This window comes from Coregonus lavaretus (genome assembly GCF_964263955.1).
Source record: "Coregonus lavaretus genome assembly, chromosome: 22".
In the NCBI taxonomy this organism is placed as follows: domain Eukaryota; kingdom Metazoa; phylum Chordata; class Actinopteri; order Salmoniformes; family Salmonidae; genus Coregonus; species Coregonus lavaretus.
The window spans coordinates 21904089-21925599 of NC_140009.1; the positions used below are offsets into that span (position 1 = coordinate 21904089).

At 42.6% G+C, this 21511-nt stretch overlaps 1 protein-coding gene across 17 annotated transcripts in view; it reads right to left on the reverse strand.

Moving 5' to 3' along the window:
• The window catches only part of LOC311150361 (cold shock domain-containing protein E1-like), a 29593-nt gene extending 8843 nt beyond the window's left edge, over window positions 1-20750 (reverse strand). For 8 of the 17 annotated variants that reach the window (XM_084187794.1, XM_084187790.1, XM_084187791.1 and 5 more), the window contains exons 1-5: window positions 20647-20750; window positions 7428-8097; window positions 4534-4776; window positions 647-842; window positions 60-226 (exon numbers count right to left, since the gene is read on the reverse strand). In XM_084187794.1, coding sequence (XP_084043920.1) covers window positions 60-226; window positions 647-842; window positions 4534-4659 — 489 coding nt within the window. In that variant the 5' untranslated portion in view covers window positions 4660-4776; window positions 7428-8097; window positions 20647-20750. The remainder of the gene's footprint in view (window positions 1-59; window positions 227-646; window positions 843-4533; window positions 4777-7427; window positions 8098-20646) is intronic. The other 9 variants (XM_084187781.1, XM_084187779.1, XM_084187780.1 and 6 more) reach the window with 3 other exon arrangements.
• Window positions 20751-21511: the final 761 nt, after the last annotated feature.

Genomic DNA, 21511 nt, shown 5'->3' on the forward strand with positions numbered 1-21511 from the left:
ACCAACATTGAGGTGACACGGACAAGAACAGAACCAAAAGTAAAATGGTGTTCCTTAACTGGATGAATATAACCATGCAGCACAGTAAATGGAGAGGCGTGCGAGTCTGGCCCCACCTGGCCCGAGATGCGCTCCTCTGGAAGCACCTCTGGTTTGATCTTAAGCAGCTTCACTGCTATGGGCTTGCCAGTACGCCTGTCTGAGGACACTTCAAACGCCACATCATCTGGAGAGGCAGAGAGAGGAAGAGAGAGAAGGAAGGAAACAGGTTTTGAGAAAATGTGTGTTCCACACCAAATACTAACCGTACATTCATGGCGTTCCATCGACTTAAAGGCTGCCCACCGTATCTTGTGAAGAGACCAAGGCAGAAATCAATTGTCACCACTCAGCTCCCAGGATATCTTAGGGGGATTTTCATTTTTGACCAGATAAACATGAAGTGCAGTTTCCCAAACACAGATTAAGCATAGTCCTTGACTAAAAAACAAACTCAAAAGGAGAATCTCATTTGAAAATGCTTTTTAGTCCAGGATTAGGCTTAATCTGTGTCTGGGAAACCACCCCTAAAAATGTTGTGTTGTTCAGTATATGGCTGGTGGATGAGACTAGACTACTAAAATGACTAGAAGCCCTGGCCTCTCACCTCCTATCTTGAGCTCCTGCAGGTTGCCATTGTATTGGGAGCAGTGAAAGAAGAGGCGCGCCTGCCGCTCCGAGCACTGGATGAACCCGTAGGAGGTGAGCAGCTTCTCCACCACGCCCGTCTCCCTGATGCCCACCGCCGTGCCGTTGGCAAACGCAGTGTGCCCATTGTGGAGCATGCCAGGGTCAAAACTCATCTGAACAGAACAAGAACGGAGAATGTTACTCATTGAACAAATCAAATGTCAGTCAAAACACAGCCCTTAAGCTTTGAGAGCTTATAAGTGGGATTGTGTAAATGTATGATAGAACAATTAACTGACAAATTAAACTCCCACATACACACTGATAGGATCTATTTTACCCAAACATGCATTTAGTAAAACACACATCTACAAATAAATCCCTACCCAAAATGTGCTTCCCGACAGGTGGTTGAACCAAAGTTTGGAGAGACTAACCCAAAGAGCTTTCTAGTGTTATATGACAATTTCCCTCTCATGTGAATACCGGTGAGCACACAGTTGGCCAACCCCAGATGGGTTTTCATGTCGATTCAGACCATTCACTATAGGCTTGGGCAGTATACTGTATATACCCTATACCGGGGTATTTGTAAAAAGCCACAGGTTGGTTTTTCAATACCTTTAAACTATTTCTTAGATTTAAATTATTATTATTTTGAATATTTGAAGCTACTTTTTAAGTAAATACCTGCAGTCAACTTGTGCAATACGTTAGGAGATTTTAAAAAAACATCGCGTTCTTCATTTCACTCGTCACATTATGTAGTTTACGGTAGTCCCCAGTCACATGGTGTTTGTTTACAAGCACACGACTAGAGACTGGAGCCTTGTGCACCAGGTGATCCAATTACAGTATGAAATGTACAACTAAACTGTTTGCCAGCTAGATATATCTTATAACTAGTAACTTGTCTAAAATGTGCTAAATGCTCTGCAGTTGTGCATTTGGTTTGCTAATTTAGTAGCTAGTTCGCTATCTAGCTAAGTGGTTAGCTTCTTCTAAAATCAAGCATTCACTTGGTAACAGCAGAGAATTCCCTCCTGGATCAAGAGCCTTGCTGGCTAATATTTGTTTTATGCGTGCAACAAACTGTGAGTTGCATTTGAGTTACTTCTATAGTTTAGGTTAAACTGTACAAAATGTTCGCAATGTGCTCATTAGCATTTAGTTAGCGTTCTCTATGAGGATTCCTTAAAACTTGTTAGCATTCTGATTAAGTGACTTTTTTAGGTCTTTTTTAACATAAAAAAAATAAAAAATAAAATAACCTTGTATGCACTAGCGGTAATAACATATATGCCGGGATGGCACAGGCACGGTATGAAGGTATGGAAATCTGGATACCACCCAACCCTAATTCACTACCAATAAAGCCCACACTGTATAGTCATTTCTAGTTGGCTCAAGATAATCATGCACTTCTATTCACTCAATTTCTTTAGGTTTGGAACATTATACATGCAAAAACTGTTGGTTATAGAAACCATTGCCATTTTCCATTGACTAGCACATTAAGTCAAGATGAACTGGGTGCTACAATGACTTCAAAAGCACCAGAATCAGTCAAGAGCCACTGCAAAACAATCAAACCATGCGGTTAGCAAACGTCACCAAAGGAGACCACAGGAGCAGACAGGGCAGTCCATCACTGTGACTGTGGGTGCAACCGATGCAATGCCCACACAACATGCCCACTTACTGATCTCTGATACAGGGGTGTCCGCTTGTGTTTTTTGTGGGAGACCGAGAACGAGCGGGGGATAGCCACCGCAGAGGCCGTATTACGTGCCAAAGGGGGTTCAGAATGAACTCTCTCCATATCCGACAGTGGGCTCAGGACTGGGTCACACTGTTGGGATGGTCAAAAGGTTTTTGGAATTCAGAGATACTTGGAGCTGTGGTTTTAACCATGAGCTCAGATTTCATTCCATTACACCTCAGCGTTCTAGTTCTTTAAAATTATATTCTTACGCTTTCTTTAATTGTAAAAGTGAGGGGCAAGTAAAAATACTGATCGATACTGACCCTGAGAATCATAATTATAATAAATAATTATAATAATATGCCATTTAGCAGACGCTTTTATCCAAAGCGACTTACAGTCATGCGTGCATACATTTGTGTATGGGTGGTCCCGGGGATCGAACCCACTACCTTGGCGTTACAAGTGCCGTGCTCTACCAGCTGAGCTACAGAGGACCACATAATTCCATAAGAGAAACCCATAATTTTATTGAGTAATTAGCAGAGACCTAGCATCTCTAGCATTAAGATGGAAATTAATGTGCTGTTTGGCTCTACAACACTAAAATGAAAAAAAAGTGAACGTCCGAGGTCGTTTTTGCAACACCCTACAATGATCAATTTACCCCTATCACAAACTAACTAAAATAATACAAAAACACTTGCCATTCAACATATTTGAAGGAATGGACAGATGGAACAAAGGGTAGAGGAAGGTGGTCATGTAAAATGTTAATTGCTGAAGTGAAATCATGAAATTCTGTTACATCGTTATTGCCTGAAATAAAGTTAAACTGTCCAGTTAAATTCTCACTTTTTAAAAGTTAACAGAATATTAACTCATCCCCAAATAATGTTGTCGACTCGTCCTATACTCGTATGTGGCCAAAGCATAATTTGGAGAAAAAATAATAAAAAACACATCCTCAAATAGACAGTTAAAAAAATGCTTGCCATTTCCTCAGAACATGTCATGTTGGCTAATTGGCTGAGCTGGCCAATCAGCGGTCTACTTGCGTGAATATTTTTTATGACTGGTTAAACAGAAGCGCATCTACACAGTAGGGTAATAGTGGGTTACATGAACTGTCCCAGAGCTGCCTAGTCCCCTTAGGGGGCTTTCACACCGAATAGGTTTGGAGTGGTCTTTCCCCCAAACTCTGGTGTGTTTACCCCCTTAGTTCAGTTCGTTTGGCATGGTGTGAACACCATCTGCACTCGGGGGCGCAATAAACAACGCACTGTGATTCCCTCAAAAAGAGATGACGATTGGGATACAAAAATGATGCTTCTTGAAAATCATAGATGGATTTAACGTGCACATTTTGTCCAGTAAACAAATGACTTGCATGGACTTGTGGTTTTGTTCGTTTCACTAAATTTAAAAACAACCGGACCAAATGAAACAAATACAATGTAACAAATAATCGAACTGATTCGAACTATTGCTTAAAACTGTTCGTAAAAAATGCCCTTCCCAGCAAAGCATCAACGCTAACAGAGTTTAACTTCCTAGTAGTTAGTGGTTCAGGTGGTCCGTCCTAAATATTTTGATTTGCTGGTTTGATACCTAAGATTTCAGATTAAGCGACCTTGTTTCCACGATGGCTGGTGCCATGCAGTTCCAAATCATCTTACAAACTAGACCAAATGTACCTACCTTGGTTATAAATTAGATTAATTTCAGTCTACTTATTACTTGAAGAATGCCAAACAGATTTTGTACCAAGTCTCGTCGAAAATGTCTTCTGTACTATCATCACTAAACAGAAGTAACTGATCAAACAGTTTGTTTATATTGTCTACATAACATGGCAATTACAACACTAACCATATCCCACACCTTTAATCTCAGGGGACGTGGGGAATTGCACAAAGCATTTACGGCGTCATTTACATAAATCGTGGTGGGTAAAACAGAATGAAACAAACCCAAATCCCCAGTAACCTTTAGACCACCCTGTACCTGCTACACTGCACCTGAGCAGAGGCTAGTCTCTGAGTCCAGAGGAATGGAAAGGTTATGCTAGTCAGAGCAGAGAGGGGCAAGGTGGGTGAATGGGTGTTCGATGGGGGGAGAAGACGGGGGGAGGAAGTAGTGGGGATGATGGAACTTACGGATCGGCCGTACGGTGACAGGCTGAGTCCGACGGGGGAGGTGCTGCTCAGGTCAGCTCTAACGAACGCGGCAGGTGGCGACGCGGGCAAGGTAAACTCGACAAAGCCTTTCCAGGGGCTGCCCATATTTTTCCATAAACTTGAGTCAAACTCCCCTTTGTTGTACTTGATTACTGGTTTGCTTGAACGCCTTGATTTTTCTAGTTATTTTTCCTCTCTTTTTTAAAACCACCCAGTGGACGTCTGCAAGGGTGAAAAGGGGAAAGGGACAAAAATAAATAAAAGGAGGCAAAATGTCAGCCAGTGAGCAGAGTCAATCATGGGAAGGGGTCTGTGGGAATGAGGAGACAAGGGAACAGAAGGCTAGATGGGACCAGGTAGAGGGGTAGGATAAAGAGGCAGAGGAAAGACTGCTAAATAACTTCCATAACGAAGTAGGCCTATGGTTACAAAAAAAATACAACTTCACAACTGCGCTAAAATCTCTCTGCTAGAGTTGGTGCAATTAATCTGGCTTGTTACCAATTGACCCAAAGAAAGTTGCAGAACAATGAATCCTTATAAAGTAGATGCAGAGTTCATTCATTATAATTTGAGGTTCCGTACTGGATGGTTTGTCCAAAACTAACAAACAGCATCTGAAATTCAAGTCACTAAAGTGAATGAGCGAATTACGGGAGCTGCTGTGCACGTAGATGTCACACAAAAAAACGAAGGGTTTTCTACAATATCAAATACCACCATCAAGGTATGGGGCAATATTACCATCTTCGTTAAAATTGTAGCACATGCACAAGAGCAGCATATTGTTTAATCAAGATAGATTTCTGGGACATTTAGTGGATTATTTGTTTTCATAGTCATAAATAAATATCTACATTGCTGCCCTATGACTGCCCAGCAGGGAACCAGAGTAGAAATTGGGAGCGTGTGTTTTCCCCTTCTTTGATTTAACATCAAATGACATCTACAGTGAGGGAAAAAAGTATTTGATCCCCTGCTGATTTTGTACGTTTGCCCACTGACAAAGACATGATCAGTCTATAATTTTAATGGTAGATTTATTTGAACAGCGAGACAGAATAACAACAAAAAAATCCAGAAAAACGCATGTCAAAAATGTTAAATTGATTTGCATTTTAATGAGGGAAATAAGTATTTGACCCCTCTGCAAAACATGACTTAGTACTTGGTGGCAAAACCCTTGTTGGCAATCACAGAGGTCAAACGTTTCTTGTAGTTGGCCACCAGGTTTGCACACATCTCAGGAGGGATTTTGTTCCACTCCTCTTTGCAGATCTTCTCCAAGTCATTAAGGTTGAGGCTGACGTTTGGCAACTCGAACCTTCAGCTCCCTCCACAGATTTTCTATGGGATTAAGGTCTGGAGACTGGCTAGGCCACTCCAGGACCTTAACGTGCTTCTTCTTGAGCCACTCCTTTGTTGCCTTGGCCGTGTGTTTTGGGTCATTGTCATGCTGGAATACCCATCCACGACCCATTTTCAATGCCCTGCCTGAGGGAAGGAGGTTCTCACCCAAGATTTGACGGTACATGGCCCCGTCCATCGTCCCTTTGATGCGGTGAAGTTGTCCTGTCCCCTTAGCAGAAAAACACCCCCAAAGCATAATGTTTCCACCTCCATGTTTGACGGTGGGGATGGTGTTCTTGGGGTCATAGGCAGCATTCCTCCTCCTCCAAACACGGCGAGTTGAGTTGATGCCAAAGAGCTCCATTTTGGTCTCATCTGACCACAACACTTTCACCCAGTTCTCCTCTGAATCATTCAGATGTTCATTGGCAAACTTCAGACGGCCCTGTATATGTGCTTTCTTGAGCAGGGGGACCTTGCTGGCGCTGCAGGATTTCAGTCCTTCACAGCGTAGTGTGTTACCAATTGTTTTCTTGGTGACTATGGTCCCAGCTGCCTTGAGATCATTGACAAGATCCTCCCGTGTAGTTCTGGGCTGATTCCTCACCGTTCTCATGATCATTGCAACTCCACAAGGTGAGATCTTGCATGGAGCCCTTGGCCGAGGGAGATTGACAGTTATTTTGTGTTTCTTCCATTTGCGAATAATCGCACCAACTGTTGTCACCTTCTCACCAAGCTGCTTGGCGATGGTCTTGTAGCCCATTCCAGCCTTGTGTAGGTCTACAATCTTGTCCCTGACATCCTTGGAGAGCTCTTTGGTATTGGCCATGGTGGAGAGTTTGGAATCTGATTGATTGCTTCTGTGGACAGGTGTCTTTTATACAGGTAACAAGCTGAGATTAGGAGCACTCCCTTTAAGAGTGTGCTCCTAATCTCAGCTCGTTACCTGTATAAAAGACACCTGGGAGCCAGAATTCTTTCTGATTGAGAGGGGGGGTCAAATACTTATTTCCCTCATTAAAATGCAAATCAATTTATAACATTTTTGACATGCGTTTTTCTGGATTTTGTTGTTGTTATTCTGTCTCTCACTGTTCAAATAAACCTACCATTAAAATTATAGACTGATAATTTCGTCAGTGGGCAAACGTACAAAATCAGCAGGGGATCAAATACTTTTCCCCTCACTGTATATCAAATGTTATTTGATACATGCATTTGTGAACTGCTTTAATAGTGTATCAATTGAGTCCTATCAAAATCAGTCCTTGATATGTGTAGATAAGTAAAAGCCTCATACAGGGTAAAGGATTTTTTTCAGTTTGTGCAAATTTCTTTGGATGGACACGATGTCTGGGCATGTAGAGGATGCCTTTCTAGACCTCGGACACATTCTAACATGCATCATAAAAAACAACTGAAAGACAGTTTTTCAAAATCCTACTAAGCTTGGCAATAGAAATTCAGCTGCCCCAACACATTTATGAATATGTGTAAAAAAAGAAAAATGATGTGCCTACCTTGATTTGGCGTCTTAAAAAGGTGTGGTCTTGAACACTAACGCCTGTGCAGATGTTGCAGATCTTCTCTTCACAAAACACACACACTTATTTGTTGCAGGTTTCTGGCACAAGTTCTGCGTACGAGTTGCATAAAGAAAAAAGAAAAAAAAAAGAGAGAAAGGCAAACGCAGGTGCAATAACACTGCTTGAAATCAACAAAATGAACAGAGCAAGAGGAGATAGAGGAAGGAGATGGGGATACAGTTAAAGGAATGGAAGAAGAAAAAAACTAGCAGACAGCAGCCCTCTAAGCACCCCGGGGTGAGTCGGTGGTGCGGTGAGGTGAGGAGGGCTGGGAGCAGCGTTGGGACGTGTGCTTTGTCAAAGCTGTTGAGTAGGCACAAACTTCTGGTCTCAGATCAGTTATCTTCTCGGTTTTGCAATTTTGCCAAAGGATTGTTTCTCTTGAGCGTGTTTCGATTGGGCAGCTGTGTATCTTGTGTCTTTGGTTGTTTCTTCGTTTGGTTGCGTCTAGATTTTCCTTTGAAGTGATCCTTTCCTTTTATTGAGTTGTTGAGACTTTGTTCATTTTGGGATGTTTCTCTTGAATTTGTTTCTTCGTTGTGATCTGAACTTGAAGAAGCAGTTGCGGATAGTACAAAAAAATTCAGTTCCGTTTCACTTCATACTGTTGAGAAAAAGAGATACACTATTAGAAAATAAATCAGATTATCAATGTAGCCTACATACAGCCTACTGATGTGAATAAACAACTAGCAAATTGGGTGAAGCCTGATAAATGCAACATTTTTGCTTGAGAAATTGCGCTTTGCTAAAAAGCCATTTTCATTTTTTTACCATTTAAAAAAATTGGACACAGTCACGGTATTTGTTACTCAGAAATGATTTGATATATAGATAAAAACAGCTGCATTGGACCTTTAATGTTTTTATCATCACATGAGAAACAGTTACAGCTGCCTGTGGACTAGTGCCCTGGGTCATTTCCTTTTCATGTGAATGCAACTCCAGATGATTTGCCCCCAGGCTAACAGGCCTAAAGATAGACCTTCCTCAGCTGCCCCTGCACACAGCACCAGCTGACTACATGCAAGTCCTGTGGATAAACACGTCCCTGTGCATACCTTTGATCGTATTGATATTTATGGAACAGTTTCTGACCAGGGAGGTCTGTGTAATCATATGAGCTATGTGGATTATGACAGTCTCAGACACTGATCCTAACTGTATGCACAGTAACAAGAAGCAGGAACACACCAAGTTTGGCTTTTGGGACATCCCCCTTGGCTGGGCATTGCTGGTATTATTGACCTCAATGCAGCAGTATGAAAACCAATTGGCTGAACAGGGCCACGTGAAAACTAATCTGACTTGGCTGTGTCGCAATGAGCGTCATCCCACATGGTTTCCAGTGTTCAAAAATAATGTTGTGAAAGGGGTCAAATTTCATCCCAAGGAGTGGATGGGTCTTTATAGGTCCTATTTGACATTCAGGCTAGAGTTGTTTATGGACAGCAGCACTCAGTTGAACCTCTTTGAAGTCAAAGTTTCAGTGAAATGATGCAATCTATGGCTTAAGGTGTTCGCATGCTTCCCAGCCGAAACTCTTCGGAAGAGTTTGTGCAGACATTATGACGACATTTTTGTTCGTTTTGAACTATGGGGGAAAAAATGGCTATTCGCGCACAACATTTTTTCCTCTAGGCAAGCTGAAGTCTACGCACCTTCGTCGGTGATTGGTCAACAGTAGGGATTCTTCAATAAAGTCATTCAACGAGAGTACTTGTTTTCGTGCAAATTTTTTCATTGAGAAATACCAATATAAAGCAAGCAGGTGCCTTTAGTCTATCATAAAGGATCCCTGTATACTAGTTATCTACATAAAATAACAATTATAAACTGGGTGGTTCGAGCCCTGAATGCTGATTGGCTGACAGCTGTGGTATATCATGACAAACACTTTTTTTACTGCTCTAATTACATTGGTAACCAGTTTGTAATAGCAATAAGGCACCTCAGGGATTTGTGGTATATGGCCAATATACCACGGCTAAAGGCTGTATCCAGGCACAACGCGTTGCATCGTGCTTAAGAACAGCCCTTAGCCGTGGTATATTGGCCACATACCACACCATCTCTGGCCTTATTGCTTAATTATAACACCTTGCCATTCGGATGCCAATTGACATCTGCAGTAACATGTGGCTTGATAACACACTTTAGTGACTGTTTGGTTACTCATTGTGTGGTTAGGCTGTCATGATGGGATTAGCACAATTCGACTACCATTTTGCAAGGTGCGTTGAGACATTACACCGATGTAATGTTAAACTGAAGAATGGTCTGCAATTTCACCACCCTTGGGGTAATATGGTCACATTGATTGAAAGGAGTGGGGGAACGCATGTTCACTCCGACAACAACCCTTGCTGAAACCAATGAAGCTGTCCCAGAGAGCCAAGTCTGGGACCAAAATGCTCCTGAACAGCTTCTACCCCCAAGCCACAAGACTGCTGAACAGTTAATGAAATGGCTACCCTGACTATTTGCATTGATCCCCTTTTTATTTGCACTTCTCTTGCACCGGCTCTATGCACACTCACTGGACTCTACCCCAACACACATACATATTGACGCCACACACATACTCTCACACGGTGCTGCTGCTACTCTGTTTATTATCTATCCCGATTGCCTAGTCACTAGGGATGTTAACGGTTCACAGATTAGCCACCCGAAAATACATTTGACCGCTCATGCTTACCGGTCTTTAGGTTAATTTTCTGGAATAAAAATTGGCGCGTGTACTTTCGTTAGTCGTCATGCATTTTATTTATCACACGCACACAGCATACAGAGCCTAGTTTGAGGAACGGAATAGCCTACCACCTGTTAGACAGCGCAAGTGTAACTCCTCAAAAAGCCTGTAGGCTACTGGAGTGAAACAAGCTTTTGTAAGCCGTCATTGCGCCAAAAATAATTCTAAATGCAATCGCGTGTTAAAAACGTTGTTGGCCACGAATAACAAATAGCTATTTTTATTTCTCAATCTCAACTCATAAAGCGCGCCTCCCATTTGGATGCATAGGCTATAGTATGCCTACTGTTGACTATCAGCACATCATCCACCACTTTTCAATTTGAGCTTGAGGCAGTCTAATTGTTTGAAACCTGAACGTTTTACTTTACTTCAAATAATGAGGCATGTCTTACCTTGCTTCAATGTAGCCTTGCGAAAATCCATCCATAGAAATATGGAGAATTTTATGATGACTTCCTCATGCCATTAACCAGCATTTCTCTCCTGTTTTATTGGTTTTCATATCAACTTTATTTCGTTGTCCTGAAGCCAAAGGCACAATCCTAATCATATTAGCAACCCATCATAGTATTTGCTATTAGATCCCCCATCTTTAAGTTTCTAATGGAGATTATCATCTCTGTCACATATGGAATTTCTCGCAATAGGTGCGCTGTTTAGAACTGTGGTTTCAGCTAATTGTATTTTGGCAAATGTTTGAAAATTACGTTTTATTAGCTGCTTCCTTACAGGAGTTGCACGATCAATAATAGTCTATAGCCTTTTGGCTGTAAGACGATAGGCTTGCTATTGTTGCATGTTTCCATTAAGCTCTTAATGACAAATGTCCAGTCCTTGTATGCATGCATAGAATAAGAGGAAGCAAAGCAAGAGGTTTCGCCAAAATCTGTCCAAAATAGGTCCAATGCGTTTCTATGGGCTTATTTTGGGCCTAAGCTTGTCACCTGCCTTGGGCCGACTCCTATTGTTAGGGCGGAAACATAAGCATCTCGTTATACATACAGTGGGGAGAACAAGTATTTGATACACTACCGATTTTGCAGGTTTTCCTACTTACAAAGCATGTAGAGGTCTGTAATTTTTATCATAGGTACACTTCAACTGTGAGAGACGGAATCTAAAACAAAAATCCAGAAAATCACATTATATGATTTTTAAGTAATTAATTTGCATTTTATTGCATGACATAATTATTTGATCACCTACCAACCAGTAAGAATTCCGGCTCTCACAGACCTGTTAGTTTTTCTTTAAGAAGCCCTCCTGTTCTCCACTCATTACCTGTATTAACTGCACCTGTTTGAACTCGTTACCTGTATAAAAGACCTGTCCACACACTCAATCAAACAGACTCCAACCTCTCCACAATGGCCAAGACCAGAGAGCTGTGTAAGGACATCAGGGATAAAATTGTAGACCTGCACAAGGCTGGGATGGGCTACAGGACAATAGGCAAGCAGCTTGGTGAGAAGGCAACAACTGTTGGCGCAATTATTAGAAAATGGAAGAAGTTCAAGATGACGGTCAATCACCCTCGGTCTGGGGCTCCATGCAAGATCTCACCTCGTGGGGCATCAATGATCATGAGGAAGGTGAGGGATCAGCCCAGAACTACACGGCAGGACCTGGTCAATGACCTGAAGAGAGCTGGGACCACAGTCTCAAAGAAAACCATTAGTAACACACTACGCCGTCATGGATTAAAATCCTGCAGCGCACGCAAGGTCCCCCTGCTCAAGCCAGCGCATGTCCCGTCTGAAGTTTGCCAATGACCATCTGGATGATCCAGAGGAGGAATGGGAGAAGGTCATGTGGTCTGATGAGACAAAAATAGAGCTTTTTGGTCTAAACTCCACTCGTCGTGTTTGGAGGAAGAAGAAGGATGAGTACAACCCCAAGAACACCATCCCAACCGTGAAGCATGGAGGTGGAAACATCATTCTTTGGGGATGCTTTTCTGCAAAGGGGACAGGACGACTGCACCGTATTGAGGGGAGGATGGATGGGGCCATGTATCGCGAGATCTTGGCCAACAACCTCCTTCCCTCAGTAAGAGCATTGAAGATGGGTCATGGCTGGGTCTTCCAACATGACAACGACCCGAAACACACAGCCAGGGAAACTAAGGAGTGGCTCCGTAAGAAGCATCTCAAGGTCCTGGAGTGGCCTAGCCAGTCTCCAGACCTGAACCCAATAGAAAATCTTTGGAGGGAGCTGAAAGTCCGTATTGCCCAGCGACAGCCCCGAAACCTGAAGGATCTGGAGAAGGTCTGTATGGAGGAGTGGGCCAAAATCCCTGCTGCAGTGTGTGCAAACCTGGTCAAAACCTACAGGAAACGTATGATCTCTGTAATTGCAAACAAAGGTTTCTGTATCAAATATTAAGTTCTGCTTTTCTGATGTATCAAATACTTATGTCATGCAATAAAATGCAAATTAATTACTTAAAAATCATACAATGTGATTTTCTGGATTTTTGTTTTAGATTCCGTCTCTCACAGTTGAAGTGTACCTATGATAAAAATTACAGACCTCTACATGCTTTGTAAGTAGGAAAACCTGCAAAATCGGTAGTGTATCAAATACTTGTTCTCCCCACTGTATACAGTCAGGTCCATAAGTATTTGGACAGTGACACAATTTGCATAATTTTGGCTCTGTATGCCACCACAATGGACTTGAAAGGAAACAATCAAGATGTGCTTTAAGTGTAGACGTTCATCATTAATTTAAGGGTTTTGTCAAAATGATTGTATGAACCGTGTAGGAATTACAACCATTTTTATACATAGCCCCCCAATTTTAGAGGCTCAAAAGTAAAATTGGACAAACTAACATAATCATAAATTAAATTGTGAGTTAATACTTGGTTGCAAATCCTTTGCAGTCAATGACTGACTGAAGTCTGGAACTCATAGAAATCACCAGCTGCTGGGTTTCTTCCCTGGTGATGCTCTGCCAGGTCTTTACTGCAGCGGTCTTCAGTTCCTGCTTGTTCTTGGAGCGTTTTGCCTTCAGCAAGTGAAATGCAGGCTCAATTGGATTCAGGTCAGGTGATTGACTTGGCCATTGCAGAACATTCCACTTCTTTGCCTTAAAGTATTGGGTTGCTTTCGCAGTATGCTTCAGGTCCATTGTCCATCTGCACTGTGAAGCGCCGTCCAATGAGTTTTGAAGCCTTTGGCTGAATCTGAGCAGATAATATAGCCCTAAACATTACATAATTAATCGTGCTGCTTTTGTCAGCAGTTACATCATCAATAAATACAAGGGAACCCGTTCCATTGGCAGCCATACATGCCCACGCCATAAAACTACCTCCACCATGCTTCACAGATGAGGTGGTATACTTCTGATCATGAGCAGTTCCTTCCCTTCTCCATACGCTTCTCTTCCCATCATTCTGGTACAAGTTGATCTTTGTCTCATCTGTCCATAGGATGTTGTTCCAGAACGGTACAGGCTGTTTTAGATGTTTTTTGGAAAACTCTAATCTGGTCTTCCTATTTCTGAGGCTTACCAATGGTTTACATCTTGTGATAAACCCTCTGTATTTACTCTGGTGAAGTCTTCTCTTGATTGTTGACTGACACAGATACACCTACTTCCTGGAGGGTGTTCTTGATCTGGCCAACTGTTGTGAAGGGTATTTTCTTCACCAGGGAAAGAATTCTTCTGTCATCCACCACAATTGTTTTCCGGGCCTTTTGGTGTTCCTGAGCTCACCAGTGCGTTCTTTCTTTTTAAGAATGTACCAAATAGTTCATTTGGCCACACCTAATGTTGTTGCTATCTCTGATGGGTTTGTTTTGATTTTTCAGCCTAATGATGGCTTGCTTCACTGGCAGTGACAGCTCTTTGGACTTCATATTGAGGGTTAACAGCAACATATTCCAAACGCCACACTTGTGTCTCCCGAGTGGCGCAGTGGTCTAAGGCACTGCATCGCAGTGCTAGCTGTGCCACTAGAGATCCTGGTTCGAATCCAGGCTCTGTCGTAGCCGGCCGCGACCGGGAGACCCATGGGGCGGCGCACAATTTGCCCAGCGTCGTCCAGGGTAGGGAATGGCCGGCAGGGATGTAGCTCAGTTGGTAGAGCATGGCATTTGCAACGCCAGGGTTGTGGGTTCGATTCCCATGGGGGGCCAGTATGAAAAATAAAAAAATAATGTATGCACTCACTAACTGTAAGTCGCTTTGGATAAGAGTGTCTGCTAAATGACTAAAATGTAAATGTTGATCAACTCTAGACCTTTTATCTGCTTACTTGTAAATGAACTAATGTGGGAATAACACACACCTGGCCATGGAACAGCTGAGCAGCCAATTGTCCAATTACTTTTGGTCCCTTAAAAAGGGGGGGGGGACCACATATGAAAAGTGCTGTAATTCCTACACCGTTCACCCGATTTGGATGTAAATACCCTCAAATTAAAGCTGAAAGTCTGCACTTTCAGCTCATATTCATTATTTAATTTACACTCCAATATGCTGTGGTAGACAGCTAAAATAATAATAATAACTTGATCAATGTCCAAATATTTATGGACCTGACTGTACATGCATAGATCTCTGATAGTATTTTCTGTTGGTCACGTCATTTTACTGTTTGGAAATGTTTTTACCGTTTGTTGACTGGTTAACGAGGGCCAGTTAGTCGGCAGCAAAATTGACTGAAATGTGCATCCCTACTAGTTACTTTTACCCCTACCTACATGTGTATCAGGGTTTACGTTATGAAAATGTGGCGTCGGATATTTGACTGGCAGCATTTTAAATTTACCAGACCCATATGCATTGGGTGCGTAACCTGATTAGGGCATCCACCCACTGTGCTCAGAATGACAGAAATCACATTTAGCTTATGGTAATTAATCTTAACAGGACACGCAAGTTGAGGATGCAATGACGTGTGTCCTTAGCACGCACTTTGAAGATGTTAGAATAACTGTCCACATTTACTTTTCCTCAGCCAACAAAACGAGTAACGAACAGCAAAATATTTAGCCTATGCATTGGCGGTGCGTGAGTTTCTAGTTTGGGGAAGCTCATTTTCACCATAAATAACACCTTTATGATAAAGCATTCCATGCATCATCACATTTGCAGACTTATTTAAGAGCCTACTATTAGTAATGTGATTAGTAGATTGGATAGTCATAATTTAGGCTAATAATGTAACTCAATCACTGTTTGCAAAAAATACTTCCATACATGGCTTAGCGTGTATAGAGTAGAGGCCTAGGCTATATCAGATACATGTTCTTTCTTTACACAGGAAAAATTGCCTTTCATAAACACATTTCATGCAATTCTACTATAGTTTATATGACTGCAGATATTAGCAGAATATTTTTTTATACGACAATTTACAGGGTAGCCTACCCTGCTGACACTGAGAAACAGATCAATAAAAACGATGTTGTCCATATAATAGGCCTACGAGAAGTGGAGACAAATAGAATATGACGTCCATCTAAACTGGAGGAGGAAATTGTCCAAAAACAAACTTTTAAGTGGCACTGACCCAACAATGATATAGTGAAAATGCGCAGTGCGCACTCACCGGGGATATGCCGATGCGCTCCGATGGTGCCAATAAGATAGGCCTACTGTTTGCTCAATTAAGTTGAGAATTTTGATAACTAAAAGAAAGATTAGAGTCTTTTCACTGTCTTCTCTTTACAGCAATAGCTATTTGCTTTCCAAACTATGTCTTCCCGCGATTTAATTTCAAAATATTGCGATATGCCTGGCTTGGCCTCCTTTCACTGACAGTCGCAACTCAACTATCATCTATTTCCTTCCGACTGTAGGCAATGCAATTTAAAACTTTTGAAGGCTAGGGGAAGCTAATGATCCTCTGTGGCCAAATCATGCTTTAGTAGCCTACTTTGAATGATTTTACTTATTTCTATATTGGACAGGAGCAGGCAAATTAATTTAGTTCGGGAAAGCTTCCCCTAGCCTTATGGACATGCCGTCTATGTCAATCTACTATCCCCCATAGTAGAACGTTTACCTATTCTATTAGTCAGCTTGTCAAGAAATAGCCCAAACAGACACTGGGACAGTTGTGGGACGATAGATCCCAAATTCATACAACCAGTAGGCCTAGGCTACATATATACACAGCTCAAAAAAATAAAAGGGAACACTTAAAACAACACAATGTAACTCCCAAGTCAATCACACTTCTGTGAAATCAAACTGTCAACTTAGGAAGCAACACTGATTGACAAATGTCACATGCTGTTGTGCAAATGGAATAGACAACAGGTGGAAATTATAGGCAATTAGCAAGACACCCCCCAATAAAGGACTGGTTTTGCAGGTGGTGACCACAGACCACTTCTCAGTTCCTGTGCTTCCTGGCTGATGTTTTGGTCACTTTTGAATGCTGGCGGTGCTTTCACTCTAGTGGTAGCATGAGACGGAGTCTACAACCCACACAAGTGGCTCAGGTAGTGCAGCTCATCCAGGATGGCACATCAATGCGAGCTGTGGCAAGAAGGTTTGCTGTGTCTGTAGTAGTGTCCAGAGCGTGGAGGCGCTACCAGGAGACAGGCCAGTACATCAGGAGACGTGGAGGACGCCGTAGGAGGGCAACAACCCAGCAGCAGGACTGCTACCTCCGCCTTTGTGCAAGGAGGAGCAGGAGGAGCACTGCCAGAGCCCTGCAAAATGACCTCCAGCAGGCCACAAATGTGCATGTGTCTGCTCAAACGGTCAGAAACAGACTCCATGAGGGTGGTATGAGGGCCCGACATCCACAGGTGGGGGTTGTGCTTACAGCCAAACACCGTGCAGGACGTTTGGCATTTGCCAGAGAACACCAAGATCGGCAAATTCGCCACTGGCGCCCTGTGCTCTTCACAGATGAAAGCAGGTTCACACTGAGCACGTGACAGAGTCTGGAGACGCCGTGGAGAACGTTCTGCTGCCTGCAACATCCTCCAGCATGACCGGTTTGGCGGTGGGTCAGTCATAGTGTGGGGTGGCATTTCCTTGGGGGGCCGCACAGCCCTCCATGTGCTCGCCAGAGGTAGCCTGACTGCCATTAGGTACCGAGATGAGATCCTCAGACCCCTTGTGAGACCATATGCTGGTGCGGTTGGCCCTGGGTTCCTCCTAATGCAAGACAATGCTAGACCTCATGTGGCTGGAGTGTGTCAGCAGTTCCTGCAAGAGGAAGGCATCGATGCTATGGACTGGCCCGCCCGTTCCCCAGACCTGAATCAAATTGAGCACATCTGGGACATCATGTCTCGCACCATCCACCAACGCCATGTTGCACCACAGACTGTCCAGGAGTTGGCGGATGCTTTAGTCCAGGTCTGGGAGGAGATCCCTCAGGAGACCATCCGCCACCTCATCAGGAGCATGCCCAGGCGTTGTAGGGAGGTCATACAGGAACGTGGAGGCCACACACACTACTGAGCCTCATTTTGACTTGTTTTAAGGACATTACATCAAAGTTGGATCAGCCTGTAGTGTGGTTGTCCACTTTAATTTTGAGGGTGACTCCAAATACAGACCTCCATGGGTTGATAAATTTGATTTCCATTGATAATTGTTGTGTGATTGTTGTCAGCACATTCAACTATGTAAAGAAAAAAGTAGATTATTTCATTCATTCAGATCTAGGATGTGTTATTTTAGTGTTCCCTTTATTTTATTGAGCAGTGTATATTTTTTAAGCAATGAGTCTGATGCAACAGATCACAACGTTTAGCTTAAAATGTTGATAAATGTATTTCTTAACATTATTAACACAGCAATGCACAAGACAGTAGGCTACGTGCAAATGTGCATTTGGCTACCGGACAATGAAAGAAAGTTGAAAACCAATAGCAAATAAGAGAAATAAGCTACTGGTTTCAATGGCATATGGAAGTCTTTATAAAAGAATTGCCTCCACTTGTAAAAGTATTGCTTCCGTACCTGTCCTCGCCCCAACCTGGGCTTGAACCAGAGACCCTCTGCACACATCAACAACAGTCACCCTCGAAGTATCCTCACTAACTGTAAGTCTCTCTGGATAAGAGCGTCTGCTAAATGAGTAAAATGTAAAAATCGTTACCTATTGCACCACAAAAGTTGCGGCCCTTGCCGAGCAAGGAAACAACTACTTCAAGGTCTCAGAGCGAGTGATGTCACCAATTGAAACTCCACTAGCGCATAAGGTCGGATTTTGCCTAAGCTACTTTGAGGCAAGGTAAAACATGCCTCATAATATTTAGTAAAACATTCAGGTTTTAAAAAATTAAGTAGTTTACGTTTTCAAAAGGCATACTGCCCCCAGCTCATTGCAAAGTGGTGTGTGACACGCTGATGAAGCCTGCCTTCCGTTGCCTATGCATTTGAATGCCGAATGGAAAGTGTGCTTCAATTAACAGTTTAAATAAAAAGCCCTTTTTAATCTTGGCCAATTGAACTATTTTTAACATAATAATATAGCCATTTAGCAGACGCTTTTATCCAAAGCGACTTACAGTCATGTGCGCATACATTTTTACGTATGGGTGATCGCGGGGATCGAACCCACTACCCTGGCTTTACAAGCTCCATGCTCTACCAATTGAGCTACAGAGGACCACAATTGAGCTACAGAGGACCACGGATACACTGTCTGACAGATTCTCTGCTCAAAGATTCTGTCTGCTGAGCGCATGTGATAAATAAGATACATAATGAATATACACATGCACCAATTGAATTCCACTAAATTATGCAAATTAACCCAAATGTATTTACATCAATTAGTATTTCTGTCAACGAATAGGCTAAAAATGATTAGTTCGCAATGGGATTCACCCTCCTAATTGTCCAGGGCCAATTTTATTTAAAAACGTCCAAAAGCAGGCTGTTACCTTCTAACAGAAACCCTGACATACATATTACCTCGTACCCCTGCACATTGGTACCGGTACTCCTTCTATAGTCTCGTTATTGTTATTTTATTGTGTTACTATTTCCTTTATTTGTTGCTATTTTCTCTTACTTTTTAACTCTGCATTGTTGGGGAAGTAAGCATTACACGGTAAAAGTCTACACTGTTGTATTCAGCGCATGTGACAAACAGAATGTGATTTGAAGAAAATAGGAACTTGGGAGCGTGTGCTTTTCAGCTGATTATGACGCAGTGATAAAAACAACATTTGCCTAACCGTTACCACCCACTAAAATCACTGGCTGTGATTGGCCCTTTAGCACAGCTTTCCAAAACAAGTGGTCGAACACATTGTCGAGTTCAGAAGCCCCTAACTAGTTTACTTGCTAACGTTACCTAGCTATTGTTTTATGTTTCACCAAAGTATTAATTCATTTCAGTGATGCATGCTGAAGTAGGCAACATGCATACGTATATAGGGCCTAGTCTCTTGCGGCCTTCAAGCTGGTGGTAGCTAGCCAGTTAGGTATTATATCGGCCTTCCGCTAGCTGGCTAGAACTGCGAAGTTCATGAATAACTGCAAAATAGTTAGCCCTCTTAAGTCGTTCATTATAGTACCGAAGTAACGTAGATAACCAACTGCCCCTGTTGGTTGAAACATTATGTTTTACAAGTGAATGGCATAAACATAATTTCATTAGTTACCAGCTATGTACAGCCATGTGATTTGCTATCAAGCGACCACGCTTTGCAATGCAGTAACGTGGCCTACAAGCCAACATTCGTTTGCATAAATAACATGTCGTGGTTTGGTAACTACCTAACTAGCTATTAAACCAAAACAGGGGGATTAGCAAGTCGTCAAATACATCAACAATGTCTAACGTTATCTTTACTTCGCTAATGTTACTTATTACGATCACTTAACTAAATCATACATTAACGTTAATAGTTTCTTCTTAATTCAGGAACTTGTCAAAACGAACATGGCAATTGTGCCAATTTTAACAACCAATTTACTTCACCAGTGCTAAAATGTTAACAGTGCTGGCAGGCGCTGTAACTGAGTAACGTTAGTGTGGCACCGGACAACAAAGGAACTGCGACAGATGAGGCTAAATCCGCTAGCTTGTGGCTAACTAGCCAACACTTGGTAAACTCGTGCCAGTCCAGATAGTTAGGTAGCTAACAAATACAGTCGTCGGGTCAGCTAGTTTACCACTTTAGCAAATTAGTTTACGCCAGATCGTAGCTTCTTATTAATTACGTCGAAACAGTTGCTAAAATAAGATAGCTCCCCAGCTGGATAACGTGTCGGTATGATTTATGACGAGCAAAAACACCGGAGAACACTGCCCCCGCCCAGGCCTAACTTCGCTTTGAAGGATAAGAACTTGGTTCCAGATTATTTTTACAGATATAACTTGAGTACGCGAAACATCATCTCCCATACACATACTAAGGGGTTTTCAACCGTAATTGTTAATTAAACAAAACTCACCCCAACAGCTTTCAGCACTGTCACCAGCGCCGCCAGAAGCAGCACGGCACATTACGTAGTGATCTAAGTGGAGTCCTACCGCGAGATTTCATATGACAGTGGTACAGGAGAAAACTTTGCAAATCATGGTTTTAGGGGTTTGTTCAAGAGCCAGAGCCCAAGTTGAATGGATCACATCAAATCAAACTTTTTTTCGTCACATGCGCCGAATACAACAGGTGTATACTTTACCGTGAAATGCTTACGAGTGGCGCAGTGGTCTAAGGCACTGCATCGCAGTGCTAGCTGTCCCACTAGAGATCCTGGTTCGAGTCCAGGATCTCTAGTGGGACAGCTAGTCCAGGATGTGGGTTCGTTTCCCACGGGGGCCAGTATGAAAAAATAAAATAATAATAATAACACGTATGCATTCACTAACTGTAAGTCGCTCTGGATAAGAGCGTCTGCTAAATTACTAAAATGTAATGTAAAATGTACGTGTCCTTTCCCAACGATGCAGAGTTAAAAAGTAAGAAAATTAGCAAATAAAAATAGACAATAGTAACACAATAAATAACAATAACGAGGCTATATACAAGGACTACCGGTACTGAGTCAATGTGCAGGGGTATGAGGTAGTTGCTACAAGACCATCTGCTACAAGACCATGGTGCTTGCCTACGGAGCTGTGAGGGGAACGGCACCTCCGTACCTTCAGGCTCTGATTAGTCCCTACACCCAAACGAGGGCATTGCGTTCATCCACCTCTGGCCTGCTGGCTCCCCTACCTCTGCGGAAGCACAGTTCCCGCTCAGCCCAGTCAAAACTGTTCGCTTCCCCGGCACCCCAATGGTGGAACAAGCTCCCTCACGACGCCAGGACAGCG